The 18,845-nt window shown below is 40.1% G+C and overlaps 1 protein-coding gene across 2 annotated transcripts in view; it reads right to left on the reverse strand.

Moving 5' to 3' along the window:
• Positions 1 to 5,106: 5,106 nt before the first annotated feature.
• LOC113009780 (copine-8) overlaps positions 5,107 to 18,845 on the reverse strand; it is a 107,268-nt gene continuing 93,529 nt past the window's right edge. For both annotated transcript variants that reach the window (XM_080291971.1, XM_026148311.2), the window contains exons 17-20: positions 15,475 to 15,577; positions 13,251 to 13,308; positions 13,064 to 13,137; positions 5,107 to 9,802 (exon numbers count right to left, since the gene is read on the reverse strand). In XM_080291971.1, coding sequence (XP_080148097.1) covers positions 9,614 to 9,802; positions 13,064 to 13,137; positions 13,251 to 13,308; positions 15,475 to 15,577 — 424 coding nt within the window. In that variant the 3' untranslated portion in view covers positions 5,107 to 9,613. The remainder of the gene's footprint in view (positions 9,803 to 13,063; positions 13,138 to 13,250; positions 13,309 to 15,474; positions 15,578 to 18,845) is intronic.

Below are 18,845 nucleotides of genomic sequence, written 5' to 3' on the forward strand. Positions count from 1 at the left end.
TGGCTGTCCATCAGATTTTAACCTGTTAAATCAAAAACACTGATTTTTTCCCCCTCTCATTTCATCTTTCACACATAAATATTGAAACTTCATCTGCGCTATATAATTTGACTTCACTTCATGCAGCCAACCCACAATTTCAGCCCTGATTTTTCCGCAGGCCAAATGTGAAGCCAACTGAGTGAATTTGTTTTGCAAATATATGCAAATACGGTCTGTAATAAGGAGAATCCATCAGCTAATTTTGTCCGCTTTCTAAATTTACGAGTGCATTTATGGCTGGGGAATAGATGGGCCTACACCTGACATCTATCTCATATACACAAGAGGGTTGATGATGATTGAGTGGGGCGTCTGTGGATAGCAGAGACGCCGTGTGCATGCTTGATTATATCTGTCACCATCAGCCAGCTTTATTATCAGCATAACGCTGACATATTTACAGTGGATGTCTTACTTTAATTTGCCCAAGACAAGCCATTTTAAAATGTCAGGGATGTGTGCAAGTGTCATCCATCTCTGTTGTACCTACAGGTATTCACGTTTTTGTTCTATGTCCTGCTCAGTCATTTCTCATAAGTCCCAGAATGCCTTTTAACAATCCCAAGAGGGAGGGAGAGCAGTTAATATGACAGCACACAGTGAGATATTGTCTGTCAGCTATGAACTTTTATTTTATCCATGATAATTAATTTTTATACTTGGTCTCACTTTTAAAAAATTTTATTTATTTATTTTTGCTTAAAAATGATGAACACTGATGTATGCTATGTGTCCATATGACACAACATTGTCTGCTCATCTGTACTGATTATTACTTTATAATTTCAGTGTTAACACCTTCTGTGCTGCTCCTCAAGGAGATAATTGGTAATGAATCTATTGTGATTGCTTTATCTGATAGAACATGCTGTTTACCAAAGCGGCAGACCAGAAGGTGACAGCCTGCCAATATACAGACTGTTATATGCCTGATAATCGTCCCAGCAAAAATGCAAAGTTAATGGAGGTTTAAGTGAACGAATAATGTTAATCAGGCACAAGAATAGCAAAGTTGCCATGCAAACAGCAGCTCACATGTACGTCCACGTGAATGCAAAGCGAATGCAGCGATTACATAGTTGTTGGATGGAAAGACAGTGAGCAAAGCTGGATGCTGACCTTAAATCCAAGTCAGCATCAGTGGATTTTGCTCCAAGACATGATAAACAGAGAAGTTTTTTGAAAAAGGGTCAAACAATGCTAAACTCTCTTGATGCTTTGAAGCTAATTTGTTTTTAGCCAATCAGTATTATTGTAGATTTTATTATTGTCTGTGCAACCAGCTACCAACAGATACCGCTTTAGAGATTTGTGAATGCAAAGTAGTCATGTAGTGTCTTTAACCTCCAAATAAATGCAAACAAACAATATTGTGTTGTAAAAAAAGTTGCAGAATTTGTGCATCTTGCAAGGTACAAGTAGTTGCTATGCTACAGACACATAGAAATGACTGGAGATTGCAGCACAACCACAATGACGGAAACTATGTGAATAAATCCCTGTCTTCAAAGTGGTTGCTTTACTTTGTTGTTAGCAAAGAAATGAGATCAAGCTGACGATTAGATGCAGTTTATTTGTGGTAATACTATATTGAACTGCTATTAATTGGTAAACATTGCAAATCTATTACTGTGTGTTGCAAACCTGTCACCATTTATGTACAAGAAATTCACATTAAACAGAAGTTCACATTAGCTATAACTTTATGAATTTGAAACAGGAATTCATAAAGTCAATGACAATTAGCTTTTATAGAGGAATCTAACCAATTGATTTCCAGTTGGGAACCAGTGGAGTCAAGTCCCCTACTGCAAAAACAATCTAGTTTGCAATGTGTCTGCATTTATAAGTTAGATGCTGAAGCTCCAGCAATGCTTTATTGCTCTTCTTTCACCAGTGTATTTGACCAATAACTTATAGCTTCAAGCTCTCAAGACTTTATTTTCTTCTCTGTGCACCTTGGAAGTAGGTGCACAGAGAAGAAGTAGGTGTTTAAAAACCAGATGAAAACCTTTTTTGCTCACTGCGCATCCATTCATCCTATTTTTATTCTAGTGTGACTGAGCCATTAGCTAGCTATTAGCATAAAGGTTGAAAACGGTGTGGAAACCTTGGGTTTCACTGTAGTAAAGCTAGTAAAAAAGTAAAATTCAGTACTCTGAAATACTCTTTGTGCCCTCAGAGTGTTAACTAGTGAACATTAAAAGGGTTACAATGGCAGATGTGTGAGCCCTAAGACTTTTATTAGTGTAATGGGTGCAAAAAAGGAAAAAGAAAAACAATTCATATTTCATTTTAGTCATGAGTTTAGTCCATTTTTAGATATTCTTAACTGAGCTGAAATTTGGGTGTAAAAGCCAGGTTTAGTGTAGGCACATCACCAAATCTTTTGTATTGATGGTGTTCTGATTGTTGATAAATAATAATAGAATGAAAAACAGTAGTGGTCCTAAGATTGAACCCTAAGGCACACCTTTGGTTGCACTCGTAGAGCTAGAAGTAATAATTTCTGTCTTTACATACTGAGCTGTGCTGGACCATTTTCAAACCATTTCAAACTGTTTACTCTGCATGGGCAAGTATTTTAATATTGTATGACATGTGTGCCAAAAGCCTTTGAAAGGTCAATTTAAAAGGACTGCAAGATTTGTTTTTAAAAAATACACATGGCACAAACACATTTGTATTACACTGCTTGTTGCCTGCAAGTTGATGAGCAGCTCGACCATGAAAATTACTGGAGAGTTACAGTTTTGATGGTGTCAGCTAGAAGGAAAGCCAGGCAGTACACACACGTATGAAACCATCAGTCATATTTATTTTGCAGTGAAGGTGCTGGAACACTGCATTCTCCTTCAGTGCCACTTTCCCCTAAAATTTCACACTGTTTCTCCAAGGTTAAGTAACATCTTTGTTAACAGTTTGAGGAGAATCACTCCTCCGGATGTAAACAGCTGAGAGACAATCACTTCACAGCATAACTGCATAACCCCTCTGCTCTCTGAAGCTGACAATATCCGAAAACGCAAACAAAAACAAGCTGGATTGAAAGTGCTGGAAATCAGGGATCTCAGCACCTGTCAGAGTGCTTGCAGAGTTACTGGGTGCTGCTGAAGAACAACATCAACCCCCAGCAGATACAAACTGCACGGTTGTGTACTTCTGTGTGTCGGGGCATTGATGGTTTTGCTGATTGCCAGGTGAAAATACAAACTGAGAAACATTTTTTCATTTTACAAGAAATAACTGCCACCAATCAGAAAGATGACTCAGTAATGGCAACTTTCAAAATAACACAAAAGTTCTCCATGTTCTGAAGCGGTGCCTAGTTCAAGATTAGTGGCCATGTGTCTGTGCGGTTTGTGTGTTTGTGGTGTGGGTAGACTTTCTTGTACTGTAATTATCCTGTCAGATGGAGCAAACCTGATATTAATCCTAACAGGCTAGGGCTGGAAAAACGAGAACAGGGAAAAACACGGAGCAGAAATCCAAACATACAGTCATGTGAAAAGTATACAAGTATACATACACATCATAACAAAAGCTAAACTAATTTCCCCGTGTGGGACAGTAAAGAGTTTGAATTGAAATTGAATTGAAAAATCATCTGGGCTCTAGTAGGTCTTAGAGTTAGGTAAATACATGAACAACATATGAGACATTTAAAAACAATAACTTGGAGTAATGGTTTGACTTTATCAGTGTCTCACATAACTGTGGAGGAACTTTGGCCCACTGTTTTTCACAGCGTTACTTTAGTTCATGAAATGTTTGCGGGCTCCTAAGGTCCTACCACAACTTTTGGATTTGGACGCCACCTTGATTCTTTTCTTTTTCAGCCATTCTGTTGTAGATTTGCTGTTGTACTCAGGATCATTGTCCTGTCCTGTTGCATGAGCCAAATTCAGGAAAGCTTTAGGTCAGGGGTGGGAAACTCCAGGCCTCAAGGGCTGGTGTCCTGTAGGTTTTAGATCTCACCCTGGGTCAACACACCTGAATCAAATGATTAGTTCATTACCAGGCCTCTAGTGAACTTCAAGACATGTTGAGGAGGTAATTTAGCCATTTAGATCAGCTGTGTTGGATCAAGGATACATCTAAAACCTGCAGGACACTGGCCCTTGAGACCTGGAGTTCCCCCACCCCTGCTTTAGGTGTTGCACAGATTGAGCAGACTTGACTAGAATATGCTAATATAGTAAGGAGTTTTTGGTCAAGTAAATGCCTGCAAAGTGCCCAGGTCCTTTGGCCGCAGAACAAGCCCCAATCATTACCCCTCCACCACCGTGATTGACAGTTGGTGTGAGACATTTATGCAGACATGCTGTGTTTGGCTTTCACCAAACACGGTGCTGTGCAATATGGCAAAACATCTCCACTTTGGTCTAATCTGTTCAAAGGACAGTGTTTCAGAAGTATTGTGGTTAGTCAGATGCAACATAACAAATCTATTTAAATATGCCAAGTGTTGGAGAGATCCTAATTTGAAGAGGCAGACTGTTCCAAACTTTAGGTGCAGCAATCCCAAAGCCCCGGTCTCCTCTGTGTTCTAGTCTGCTTCTAGGAACAATCAGAATCAGCTGACCTAAGAGTTCTAACATTAGTGTAACATACAGAGGATTTGTCACAATAAAGGTGATTCTAATTCTCTTGTGTTTTTTGCAATTTCTCTGAGCATTGCTGGCCGGCAAAACTTCTACTTGTATAGAGGTGGTCACACTTGCTGATGATCAGCTAATCACCTGCATTTGATTGGGATTGGTAGCATCTGGCTGAATTCCTATAGAAGCGCTTTTAGTTTTTTCACCCACTACTTCTGCATTCAGTATATCTTTTACTAAATGAACGGTCTATTAAGGGATGTTGTTGTTAACGTGAGGCTGTATTTACCTGAATTTAAGAGCTGCCGAGGACTACGTTATTTTTTTAAATAATACTTTGATATGTAAAACCTCTGAACAGAGAGAAGGCATGCTTTCTTTTCCATAATTGTGGGGTAAAAGGAGAAAAAAATTTACTTTTAACCTTTGACTGGCTCAGAGGGGAAAAAAACAACTCACAAAATGTCGTTTAATATGAATATTTATTTAAAAATCAATAGTTCAATACAGAAATAGTCATCTGTTATATGTATTATCAGACAGTCAGTACTTCAACCATGCTTTCTCTGATTAATCACGGTCTCAAAAAAGTACAAGAAATTTTTTTCCATTATTGAGCTTGTGCAAAGAAAACACACTAGAAAGCAATAGAAACACTGACACAAAGTAGATAACGATCAGTTCCTTTGAACAGTTCATTTTCCAGAAGAAGGCATCGCACAATTCCAAAAAGATCAGTCAAAGATTTAAGGCCATTTTGTACAGTTAATTTTCATATAGATTCGTATATTTCAAAACACTCAGTTTTCAACAAAAGGAACTGGTGCATCCTTTGTAAAACTGTACATGCAAACATAGTGCACATTATTAAGAAGATATGACGAGCATACGATACATTATTTGGATATCTTTAGTAAACAAAGATCTTACGTGTGTTAACACCTCACATGATCTAATAAAACACGCTTAGAAAAGGCGCCTCACAGGCACTCGCGCACACACACACAAACACACGCTCACGTTCGCGCAGTATACATCAAATGTGTTCACACATATACACACTTGTGGCTTCATGAGGCTTGTCAAAGTTAGTGAGCCGTGTAAAACTGTATGGAAGCTGAGAAAGGTCTGAAAATATGATCCTTACTTACATATTATTCCAAAGTAAGAAACTAAAAAGTAGTAGTGCTTAATTTGAAATATTGGAATTTGAATGGATCGAATTTGGGTTTAATTAGTTTTCTGTTTTTTCAAAGTCTAGCAAGAAAATTTCAAGTTTTCCAATTTCCAGAGCTTCAAATTCAATTTTACATTCAAGTGTCTGTGTTTCAAACCTGGTTTGATTTTAAAAAGTTGAAAGTTTCTATCCTGAATTTCACTAAACCAGGTCCAGCAACTTTTTGCTGGGTTTTGTTGTTTGTTCATCAGTAAACAAACAACGAGAAAAATGGCCTAAAATCCTAAAATCAGAGAGAAAAAAAACAAGTTTAACTATAAATGAGGAATTTAAATGACACAATTACCTGATTTTCACAACATTTTAGATTATGGTGACAACATCAAGTATTTAAATCAGCTCATAATTGACAATTTAGCCCTGATTAGCTGGTCTTCTCATGAAATTTGGTGAAATTAAAATTAGGGAACAGATGTATTTTCCAACCTGGAAAGTTTTTAATGATGAACGTGTGACTACAAGAGGTAGTTTGTTGTTCAAATAGCATGGGTTTAAATCTGGGCAGCCAACTGAAATTGGGATTAAAGCCAAGCTGTTGTTGTAGTCTGCAAACAATTCAAGTTGTAGTTTACATCCATGTGTGTCCAGACTCGTATTATGTACAGCCTGTAGCATATCTGCAAGGAATCAAACAGGTGGGCAACTTCTATTAGGATCATCAAATCAGTATCTGACTCATCATCTCCCTGTTTGGCACTGAATAATGGTCAAAAGTGTTTTTGCTAGAAAACATTTTGACACTTTGGATATAAAAAATTATAATTTATTCCCATTACACAACATTTGTTGTTGGTGGTATTTTTTAAGTATGAATTATATGGTCAAAATTGTATTCACAGGTCACAGTGTGTTTGACCTTTAACCATGCAGTTCCACCTTAAGTCCAAGCGGATGTTTGTGTGGAATTTAAAGAAGCAATATTGGTTTTTTTTAAATTGCTTGGTCCACAGCTGTCACCAGAGACAAGGCAAAACAAAGAAAGGAAAAAAAGAATGGAAATATATAAATGACCTGTTGAAAAGGTTTATTCACATTTGCCTCTCTATCACTCTTCTAGGTTAGATTTTTAAACCGTAGTGTTTCAACTACTGATGAAAAGCTGTATTTATAGGCAGTCCTGGTATTTGCAAAGAGTGTTTCTTGCTCTAGTAGTTCAGGGAACTTCTCTGTTTTTCAGCAACCGGCTATAGCAAACTAATTCTATCTGCTCCAACAGCTTAGTCTGGGATTTTGCAATGTCTCATGCTGTGATGACCTTGAGGTCCACCTAGGGTTTGATCAGGTGCTAACTATGTCTCTGTTTGCTCTGCAGGGACTGAATAGGTGACATAGAGCGAGCATAGAGGTGCCCTGTCTAGGCAATGAGCTCTTAATGTTGAATTATTATGCTTATTTATGCTTTCAACTGAGCAGTTGGCCACAAGAAGCCTAAACCAGCACACACACATTCATTTGATAAATTCAGCGAAATTGAGTTTCTGCTACGGTGACAATACATGGGAGAAGACTGTAAAAAAGAAAGAGAAATGTGAGAATGCAATAAGAAATGCAGCAATGTATTTCTCAAAATACCGTGAGGCTGCGGTGCAATGTAAAGTATTCCAAAGTATGTAAAAAATTCCAGTTACAATTTTTTATTTATTTATTTTTTAGTGTTGCTTTCGGGGTTACTCCTTTTTACAAGGAGATGGAGATAGCACATGAATATTAAAATGTTGCATTCCCACTTAATTTAAATATTGTATCTACTGTTGTTTTAAAAGGTTATTTCAATCGACATCCATATCTCAATCCAAATTTCCGCATTCACACACACTTGTGACAAAAATAGAAGACTTTAAATTGGAAACTTGTCGAAACGGTGAATACAACTCGCATGCGTCATCCTCGTTCATATGATTAGCACATATAAATACACATCGTAAAAACAAAGCTGTATCAAAGCTAAAGGTGTAATAAAAATGCACTCAAGTACAAACACACTACACCCACGCAAAGAAAAAATATAGGGAAAATGTGTTTTTCTCTGCATTTTTGACCACTGGGCTCTTTTTGCTCAAACAGTATTTTGTTTGAGAGCAGCTGCTATTGTTTTACACATTGGGCAGGAATATGTGACAACACAATGAGACAAAACCCCTGGGCACATGCGCATCCTACTGCCAAGGCAGTTTGTAGCGGCAAGACAGACACAGAGAGACAGGGTAGCCATGTTTCCATTCAACTCTCAAGTAGTGCTACATAAACAGCCAAAAAGCTCTTCATTGAGCTCGGATGGAGGATTAAAGTAAAATATAATAGGGTCAAAAAATGTAAAAACCGAATATGTAACTAATATTAGCCACATTTTAATTTTTTGTTGACTTCACAGTCATGCTAACAGGATCATTCTTTTAAAATGCTAACATTAAGGCTGCTAGCATGTTCACAACGATAATGCTAGCATGCTAATGGCTAGCAATTAAACTATTTGCGATGCTCACCGCCTTGGCGTGTAAGCATATTAACAGTCACTAATTTGTGGTAAATATAATTTGTTTTTAATGATACTTTTTTCTTTTTCTTGTGACTGTATAACAACGTTACACATTAATATGGGAGTTTTCAACCTTTATCAACGACGTGTGCTAGCTAACCAACTGTGCTGTTCCTTGAGTATTTAGCTTACATTTCTTTAGGATGAACAGAGAGTCTAGGTTTTTTAAATAATTTCCAGTCAAGTTAAATCCTGTATGAAGGTCATTATAGTACTTGAACAAAAAAAATAAATAAATAAAAAATAACTAAATAAAACCCTTCTTATTTCTGATTAGCATAAAATTCTGACTTTTTCAATTAAACTAGCTAAAAAAGAAGGCTGGATGGAAAGACAGCTAAAAGTGACAAATGTAGAAAAGAAAGGATTGAGAGAGATGGAAAGATAAGGCTGAAGAAGACAGACGAATGAAGATACTGGCAGACAGACACTCATCCCCCACAGACAGACAGATGGATAAAAGAGGTAGTGCAGGGCCACTATATGCATGCAGTTGACTGAGGCTACACTCATGCAAAAGTTTAATACAAACACTAGAATACAGTACGGTACAGTACAGCACAGTACAGTACGGTACAGAAGGGCTACCAGGACCTGCACTGCTGCTACCTGGCATGGATGCCAGGAGAGAGAAAGAAAGAAAGAGAGTATTACAAGCTTCATATTGAAACTATATAAAAGTATCAACAGTAAAAATCCTCGTTAGCATTTACTGTAAACAATGAGTGATTTGGAGAGAAAGAGAAAGAAAGAAGTTATATATGTCCAGTTATTTACAAGTGAAATTACTGCTCATTTAAGATCATGTAACTCCTTCATTTGTCTGGAGACATTCTCTTTAAAAAGTAAGATCAGCCATTTTATACTGCTTTTCCTTTTTTCTTATTTCTGCCACAATTTGAATTGAGACTCTCTGAACTTTCTCCAAAATCTTTCCAAGCATAAAATAAGCAGGTAAAAAAAAAAAATCAAAACAATGACAGGAATGCTTGACAGTGGAAGTAAACAGACTCTCATCTTCTTTTCCTGCCCTCAAAAGCGTCACTCTCCTGGCCCGGCATGCAGCTTTCTGAACACATGAAAGACCACTGTGATCCACAACCACAAGGCATGGAGAGCGGCTTTAAGGAAATGGAAGTATTTCGCGTGACAAGTTCAGCGAACCCCTGACTCCAAAACCTTTTCCAGCCTTGCTCCTCAGATCTGGGTTTGGATGGGTTGCCCAGGTGGTGTGTATGGAGGCGGCGCCGGTGAAGGCTTTATCCCACGGGTCCGCATGTAGGAGAGGAACTGGTCTGGAATCTCAGCCAAGACATCTTTGGCGAGCCGGGCCATGCTTAGGATGTGGTTCCCCGTACGATCGATGTAGTCCCTGAACGGGACAAACTGAAAGGTAAGAGGAGGAAACAGATGTTGAGACAGGAGTTGGTTTGAAGAACAATGCGAAATCAATCATATATAGGTTTTATAGGCACTGCAGGCTTGTCAGGCAATTTCCTCTTGCATAATTCTGCGCGTCATAGCCATCAACTCTTAGCTAGCTAGCCAGCCAGCTAAGTCAGCATCATAGGCAGTGTAAAAGGTGAACAAATTTTGAAGCTTTGCCATTTGACCTTTAAAAATATTACAGTTATCGTTAACCAAGCAGAGCTGATTATTTCCTTATTGATTGTTGGTCCTGTTGTAATTGAATGTCACCCTACCAAATAAATGACTACTATCTGCTTTCCATGTGGTTTTACTGTATTTGATGTTGTTCTGCACTGAAACTGACCAGTTAGTCACGTGACCAGAGCTCAAACATCTGTCTGTCGCTTCTAAGACTTTCTGAAGAAAAGCAGTCATAGAAAGTTCTGTCTTGATGAACAAAAATTGGACTTTTGTCATTTCAGGCAATAAAACAGCTCAAAGCTAGAAAGCTTTTACCAAAGACGCTGCTTTAAAAATAACTTTATGGAAGTAGGACCGGCCAACTGATAGGACTTATAGAGGTGAAGATATCGGTGAAATGTGTGGGAAGACAGTTGGGTTTGGTAAAGAGGGGGAAAATGAGAGAAGTCACAGAGAGGATAGACGGCAATAAGGAAGAAAAGCGCAGATGGAGAAGAGACTGGGTGAAAGGAAGAGAAAGGGGGGTGAGAAAGAAGGAGGGTGAAATATGGTGAGGTGGGGTGGAGGGGGGAGCAGTGGGAAGAGCCACACAAACGAACGAAGAAAATGAAGAAGTTGAATTAAGTAATTCATCTTCTTTTTGTTACAAGTGGGAGATGTACTTGTGAACTGCAAGATTATTTTTGTAAAAGTACAGCTGTACAGCTCACCAGGCTAGCAGCTGCCTGTGAGAAGAATCTAGCCTAATTAAGACGCTGCAGAATCGCCCGGGCGGCTGAAACTCTGGCGTGTAGCTGTGCGGCGATCGGGCTACAGCAAATTGTAAAGGTTTCGCCTCAACTGGGGTAAAGAAAAGTCAGAATCTGTAACATCACCTAGCTGAGCAGAACATGTAGAAAGATGAAATGTGCATATTTTCATCCAATTTTTCATTTTTCTCCTGAGACTTTTGGTAATAGAGTCTCCTGACACGGTTTGGGGCTGCTGGAGTGAGAAATTGAGCAGTTGGAAGCTTTGAGATAAGGCGAAAATACAAGCCAGCAGCTACATAACAAGCACCAGTTAGCTCTAGGAAAAGTCAGGGATTAATGGGATCAAATATTAGGCTGCATAATTTATAGTGGTGCTGAAAGCATACGTGTATCCTAAAACACCAGTCACCGTATGATCACTGAAGTTATTTCACTTTGCTGATATAAATCTTGTAAATCTCTCTCATAATGTCCCTCCAATGGAAGACAAAGTCACTTTTTATATTTACTTAATGAGATGTTGTCACCTGCAATCACAAGATCACAAATGGAGACAATTTGTGCTGGAAACACTTGCTGCAGAAGTTAAGCTTCACCATGACACTTGGGGTTATTAGCTTTCTGATAATGAGATCCTGCAGGCTGAGCTGGTGTAATGTTCCCGTACAGAAACGTAGTTTTTCACTGCCACCAGGTCTTTTTCTGCATGGAGCGCTTGTATATGTGTGTGCTTGAGCTTGTTAAAAAAAAAACCTAACTAATGAGCGTGGCTCTGAGGGAGGGTGCGAGAAATAAGACTATGACGGCGGCGGCATAAAGGTCACGGAGGAGGAAAACGTGACTTCTCCGTGTTGCAATCAAACAAGTGGTTTGCTGTGAATGTTCGTTTTCTTCTACTTCTTTTATTTCGGTGCTAAGATTAAAGCTGCTTTGGGATTACCTGCAACCGTGAAGTGATCCCCTGCAGCAACACAAACAGGAATACAAAGAAAAGGGAAGGCAACGAACGCCTGGCTGAACTGGATGATTGAAGGGATGGGGGAACTAATACTGCATGAAGTACGACTGTGACTTTATACATTAAAGGCACGTCTATGTGGCTGCTTTGCTAACCTAAATGACCTTTTAAGAATAAAGAACTTAAGCACACAGGTAGCGCTGTTGTGGCTATGCCGAAGCCACATGGGGAAAATTCAGATCTTTCTGCGCTGCACAGGTCCATCTTACATGGCTGCCTGCAGACCCCACAATGCCCTAGGCTTTTTAAAATGGGCATTAAGCCAGGGGTTAGAGCTGAGGTTCACTGTTCATTCACTTTAATGAGGAAGTGAGACTGAGTAAAAGATGGAGGGGATGGCGATTTGGCTCTTCACTGTTACTGGGGAGCCTGCCATTATCTTTCTGTGCGTGTGTGTGTGTGTGTGTGTGTGTGTGTGTCTGGGGTATGAGCAGACAGAACCACCACATGGTTGGTTCTGTCTGCTCATACCTCCCAGGCCCAATAAAAATGCATAGGCCCTGAGTTTGGCTGGAACTGGAATTTTGTTGGGAATGTGCATTGCTAAAGCATCAGCTGATAGGGGTCTTCAGGTGGGTCCCACTTAATTAGCTAATTTGAGCACTTGATTTGTCAGGTGTAAATGAAGCACCTCGTAGCACAGGTATTGTTTCAGCACACACAGTTTGTACAGTTAAATCCATAACTTGTTTTGGATTTAACTGTCCTGTCTTCCTTCTCTCACCCCAACTGGTCGCAGCAGATGGCCCCGCCCCTCCCTGAGCCTGGTTCTAGCGGAGGTTTCTTCCTGTTAAAAGGGAGTTTTTCCTTCCCACTGTCGCCAAAGTGCTTGCTCACAGGGGTCATATGATTGTTGGGTTGTTCTCTGTATGTATTATTGTAGGCTCTACCTTACAATATAAAGCGCCTTGATGCAACTGTTGTTGTGATTGGCGCTGTATAAATAAAATTGAATTGAATTGTCTCGTGGGCAGTGCTGCTCCATGAGGATGGGGCTGGCTCACACCAATTTGACTCAACTCCACTTTCCAATTAATATTCACAGGCTCTATTTACAAACAATCATTTGGCATGCAATCCCAGTGAGGGGACACCCGTATGACCTCCATTTAATACCCTTAAGACGTCTGTATACTCACTTTAAATATATTGTCACAGCAAAGCCGTCAGAACACAGAATGGACCGAAAACGCAGACCCAAGACAGTGACACAGGTTAGTGTAATGAGGATGAGTAACGATTTAAGAGACTGAAGGCAGACCTCACCTGAACAATGTCCCTCTCGGCGTATCTTCCTCTAGAAGAGATTCTGACTTCATCACCGTCTAATTCAACCATGGCTGTAAAGATTAAAGACAAAACTAAGCTGGCAGCAGTTTTTCCTACAAAAAAAATCTAATCAAATAAAGGTTTGTTATTTTAACCCACATGTTTCAACATCTTGTTGACTTACCATCAAATTCTGCAGGCCCTACTCCCACAATGATAATTGACATCGGCAGGCAGGAGGCCTAAACGAGAGCGAGAGGAAGAACAATTAATATTTCAAAACATTCAAAGCTGTGAAAATCTTTACTTGAGTGTAACGCCATGCATGTTCACCCGTGTTGGACACTGTGGAGGTTTTTCTTTAGTAAACAAATCATGTCACATTCATGTCTCGCAGAACACATACAATATGTGTGATCATGTGTGTTTTCCACCCCCGGAGCCCTGCGTGGGTTGAGCCATCACTGTAATTAATATTAGACATGAGACACTCAACTCGCTGACAGCTAACAAATGACATGTGTTTGTGTTGTACGTGGGCGCATTCGTTCAAGTGTCACAGAGTGTGTATGCAGTCCATCGGTGTGTGAGTGTGTTCAGTGAGTAATGTTATGACCTCAGGCTGCAGAAAGATAGATGATGTTATCAAAACATCTCGCTTATTTTTTGCTCCCAGTGGTAGAGGTCCTCAGGTTTCTAATTCTGCTCCGCTCACCCCCCCCTCATATCTCGCATATATCTTCCCCCTTTTTTTTACCCAAGCCTTCTATTTCTCCCGTCGAACCATCAAACCCCCTGTCCTTTGTTGTTTTCACAGGCCCTGAGATGGATCACTGGTTTCAGAAACATGGCTTCCGTTCACTGTTCATTTTGTTTGCATTCTGGGCGACTCTGGACTTGACAGTGATGGAGAGGATGGTGCGAAGGTTAACCACATGCTGGCAAAAGCAGCACAGCAAACACACATTATAACAGAAGGAACCGCTGCCAGTCATGGATGTCGTATCAAATGCGAAATTCTATTTTTTATTAAATTCCCTCAACTGTGCACAGTTCACATGCGCTTTCACCCCTCTGCTCATTTGCACACAGTTTTGTCTTGACTGTAAATGTTTACAATCCAGAGTATTTATTTATGTTTAAGATTTGGTCCTAACTTTTCCCACCACAACACCGCATGTAACCAGCACAACAACAGAAAACTGTGACTGCTACCCGTGCACTATAGTGCACTAACCCTGATGTGTGAAAAGCACACTGTGACTTGCTGTACATGCTAACCCAGTATAAAAGGAGGATGTAGCCATGGCGATGTCACCCGCTGGGTTAGGCCTCTACACTTTGAAGCTTCAAAATGAGCCACCACACAGTTCTTATTGATGGTTTTTTGAAGTTACTATATTTGGACAAAAGGGCTGAATTATCTTGGTTTGCAAGCTGTCTCCACAAAGTGTACAGACATGCATTGCTCAGTAATAGTCTAATAGTATATTAGAATTTCTCTCAACCGAAGCACAAACCACACAGCTATAACATTAATCAGATAATCCATTAAAAATGCCCCAACAGGCATAAACACAGTAGAGAGGTCTACTTCAGTGAGTGAAATTAATAGAGGGAAACTAATAAACACATATCAGAGCCAGCTCCCTGTGTTGGGAAACCTGTCAATTAAAACAGCCATGCTCCCAATCCAATTATCCAGGTGGATGAGCTTTAAAGAAATCATCCCACTCAGAATTCTAGAAATGAAGAAACTATCCACAGAGGCCAAAACTTATTCTTGTATGAGGCTATAATTATGCTTTTTAATGCTATAAAGTTGGCCGTTTTAACATGAGAGTCCATGAATACGGACTCGAGAGGATCTGCAGTTTTTGCCACTTCTGCATTTTCCCCTGTTCTAACCCTCAATGATCAAAACTTCAGATGATACAGTAATCATCGAGCACAAAGCAATTTTCATCTATTTAGGGATGGGAACATCATCAGTGCTAACAAACTATCTAGAAGTGTGAGATTTAGATTGTTGCACCTTTAGCTAATCAGGTTGTGTTTTGATGTTTGATGGTTGTAGTGTTGTGGTGTTGTAAATATATGCGAAATGGGGCAGCTAGCATGATGGTCACGGTCATTTCTCTTTGCATTCGCCTCCATGGTGATTCGTTGCTTCTTTAGCATAAAGTACTGCTTCGTAAAGTTTAATTAAGGGATGAATTGCTTCCTTCCTTGTTTGTCGTTCATGTTTTCATTATTTCCTCATTCCTTCAGCCAGTTTTTGGTTTTGAGTGGCATTGGCTTTATTTACCATTATTATAATTAAACTTTTGCAACTAATATTTCTTCAAAGGGTGAACTTTCTGAGAGGTGCAGGCTCAGGTGTTCACAGCTGCTCTGCACGTCCTTACATTGACAATAGATTCCTTGGTCTGGGCCATGTCTGAGATGACCCCGTCTGTGATGATGAGGAGCACAAAGTACTGGGAGCCATCCTTCACAGATGCTGCGTATCTGTACAAAAACACACAAAGAAACAATTTGTGGTTATTTCTGATCTCCTTACATGTTTTTGTTACAAATACAGCTCATTACTTGAGTAGATTATGCATCACACTGTGTAGTTTAATTACATGTAAAGCATTTAGTGGCTTTATTTAATAAAGAGCAGAAACAGATCTGTGAAAACAGGGTGGTATTGATGCTCTGGATAACAGGATAATCTGTCAAACACATCTTTATGTCAGTTTCACAGATTCTTGTCTTATTAAGAATTTTAGCCACTCTGTTACCAAGTGTGTCCTTTCACTCCTGTCTGAGTCGTGACCTGATATTATTCCAACTGCTTCAGTTTCTTTCAAGCATCACCTTTCTGTGCAGCAAGCTACGTCTCCATCTCCTAATAACTTCCACTATAGACCATCACAACACTGTAGATAGAAGGATGAAATATAGCAAAACAAGTCGAGTCAGAGACAGCGAGAGACCAAGGAAGACAAAGTCGATAATTACTAAGCTGTATGGGGGAGTGGAGTAAGAGATAGCAGAAATGATAAATGGGGGCTGTGCTATCAAAAAAAGAGATGCAGAGGCTGGACGGGACTTAAAAGAACTGCAAGCCTAAAGTTGATAAATAAGTCTTACAGTTGCAAAAAGATGTTACGTGTCCCCATAACAACTAGAGTTTAAAGTTTTTAATGAGGTTATGAGGAGGAATTTATGCAATGTGTTCTGATTAGTTACGTTCTTATCTCACACAGCTGAACCAGGTCTGAGAGTTAAAACTTTTAGAGCAAAAACAGAGTTAATGATCTGCAGTCTGGCTCGGGGGTGAACTGAGGAGAAGAATATTTCAGGCACAGAACAAAAGCAGCAAAATGAACAGCTTCACTTTGTTTAAAGAACTGGCCTGGCTCTGAGTCAGGGGTAACAGAGCTGTGCTGTTTCTTATTGTTACTATTCAATTCAGTTAAATTTTATTTATATCGCTCCAAATCACAACAACAGTCACCTCAAAGCCCTTCATCTTGTGAGGAAAAGATCCTACAAGAAATACAGAGAAAACCCCAACAAACTCCCCTTTCACCCGCTGGGCCCATGTCCTCATTTGAGGTTTGACAGCGGTTTAGTAGATAAAGGTGAAAGGCTTGGACATGAATTGAGCTGCGGTTTGGGGACTGGCAGTGGCTCACGGGCCTGGCAGATCCCCATAGTTTACCCATAGTACTACATAGAAGTGAAGAAGTGAAAGAATTGAAAAGGGGAGGGAGGGTGGGGCACGTAAACGAGAACAAACAGCTTGTAGGACTTGGGGAACCTACATAGATGAGAACCGGAAGGAGCGTGTTTGGAGGTGTGGTCCTGCTCCTAAAATTCAGATACTTTATCTCCAATTAACAAGAAGAAACCAGCAGAACAGGTTCATGGAGGGACACAAGACACAAAACATGCTGTGGAAATGCAGAGTGGTGTCTAAAAATAGAGCAAGTGAAAATTCCAGCGTAATTACGGGAGGATTTAGGGTCACCTGATCCAGCTCTAACTATAAGCTTTATCAAAAAGGAAAGTTTTAAGCCTAATCTTAACCTCTTAAGCCCCAATGCTCCAGATACAGGGGCATTGTCTGTCCCTGTGTGTTGGCCCTGCGACAGACTGGCGACCTGTCCTGAGCTGTGTGCGTGTTTGAGGTTGCTCATGCCTTGGTGGAGAGGACGGTCTTTGAATCATTTAACATGTCTGACTTGTTCTCTTTTGCTTCGTGACCAGCTTCTAGACTTTGGTGTGCTGCTCTTCCTCTTGATGGTAAAGGCGGTTTGTCTGTTTCCTTTAGTTTAATCAATAATAAATACCTTTTGATTTAATGCCAACTTTGCCACCTTGTCTCCTTTGGACACTTTTTTACTTCCCAACAACCACTGAATATTTTATGTGACACATGGATGTATAACCTGTGACCAGCTGCATCTCCGTGTGGTTCAGCAATTGCAGAGTCGGCAACCTCCGCCAGCTACAGCGGATTGTTAAAGCAGCTGCCAAGATCATCGGAACATCTCTCCCTCTGCTACGGGACTTCTTCCACAAGTGCTGCATCAGTAAGGCCTCCTGGATCGTGCTTGACCCCTCACATGGACTTTTTTCTCTCCTTCCAATATTCAGATGCTATCGCAGCATCGAGGCCCGATCCTCCAGACTGTAAGATAGCTTTTTCCCCACAAGCCACCGGACTCTTGAACTCACTACAGGCTCTCCCACTCCCCCCAACAAACACACCCACACAAACTGTTAACTAACTGCCTCTATTGCATTCCACATACCACTGCCTTTGTAACCCAGATGCTGCTCTATGGACAATCCTGCTCTCAAGAATCCTGCTCATGGTCACTTTAAATCACTTCAACCTGTAAATTGTAAACTGTTATTGATCCTTTTACCTTAGTCTTATCTGTGTGTGTGTGTGTGTGTGTGTGTGTGTGTGTGTGTGTGTGTGTGTGTGTGTGTGTGTGTGTGTGTGTGTGTGTGTGTGTGTGTGTGTGTGTGTGTGTATGTCTTTTGCACTGAATGGAAATGAACTGAACTGCCTCTATATTCTGTACTATATATATAGCAGAGATGACAATAAAGTTTACTTTGACTTTGACTTTGATAACACACACCACAACCTGGTGACAGGCAGTGCTTTTGGGCTAATTATGGAGTTTTCCTGCTGTACTTGGGCACTCAAAACACTTTATACAACATGCCTCATGTAACCTTACAGGCACCTTTTTCTAACATTCACACATCAGAAAGCAACTTGGGGTTCAGTATGTTGCCCAAGGATACAAAGGGATGCAGATTGGAGCGCCAATGATCGAAGCGTCATGGCTTTATGCTAAGCTAATCAGTTGCTGTTGCTCAAAGGGACTGACCAATGGGTTGGAAAGGGCTCAAATACTACATAACCAGTAATCGAAAATGTGCAAAATACTGAACTCATTACAAGCTGGTTAGGCATCTGTGTTATGCTCTATTTGTATGTGTAAGTACACGATTAAGATGTGAGTAAATTATCTCCTAGATATGAAAAGCAACCTGACGAGAGACCTCGCTATAATTACATACTTGCATGAACAGATTCTTAATGTATTTTTCTTTTGGAAGTCTTTTTCTTGATTGTCCGCCTGCTCGTCTTCCCCCGCAGCATAAATTACGTTCTCATCGGTATACAGACACAAACAAACACGCAATCATCCGTCAGGCACCTTCTCTGTTTGTGTCCCGAGGTTTTTCTCCTGCACTCTAA

The sequence above is a fragment of the Astatotilapia calliptera genome, chromosome 17 (assembly GCF_964374335.1).
Source record: "Astatotilapia calliptera chromosome 17, fAstCal68.1, whole genome shotgun sequence".
Lineage (NCBI taxonomy): Eukaryota > Metazoa > Chordata > Actinopteri > Cichliformes > Cichlidae > Astatotilapia > Astatotilapia calliptera.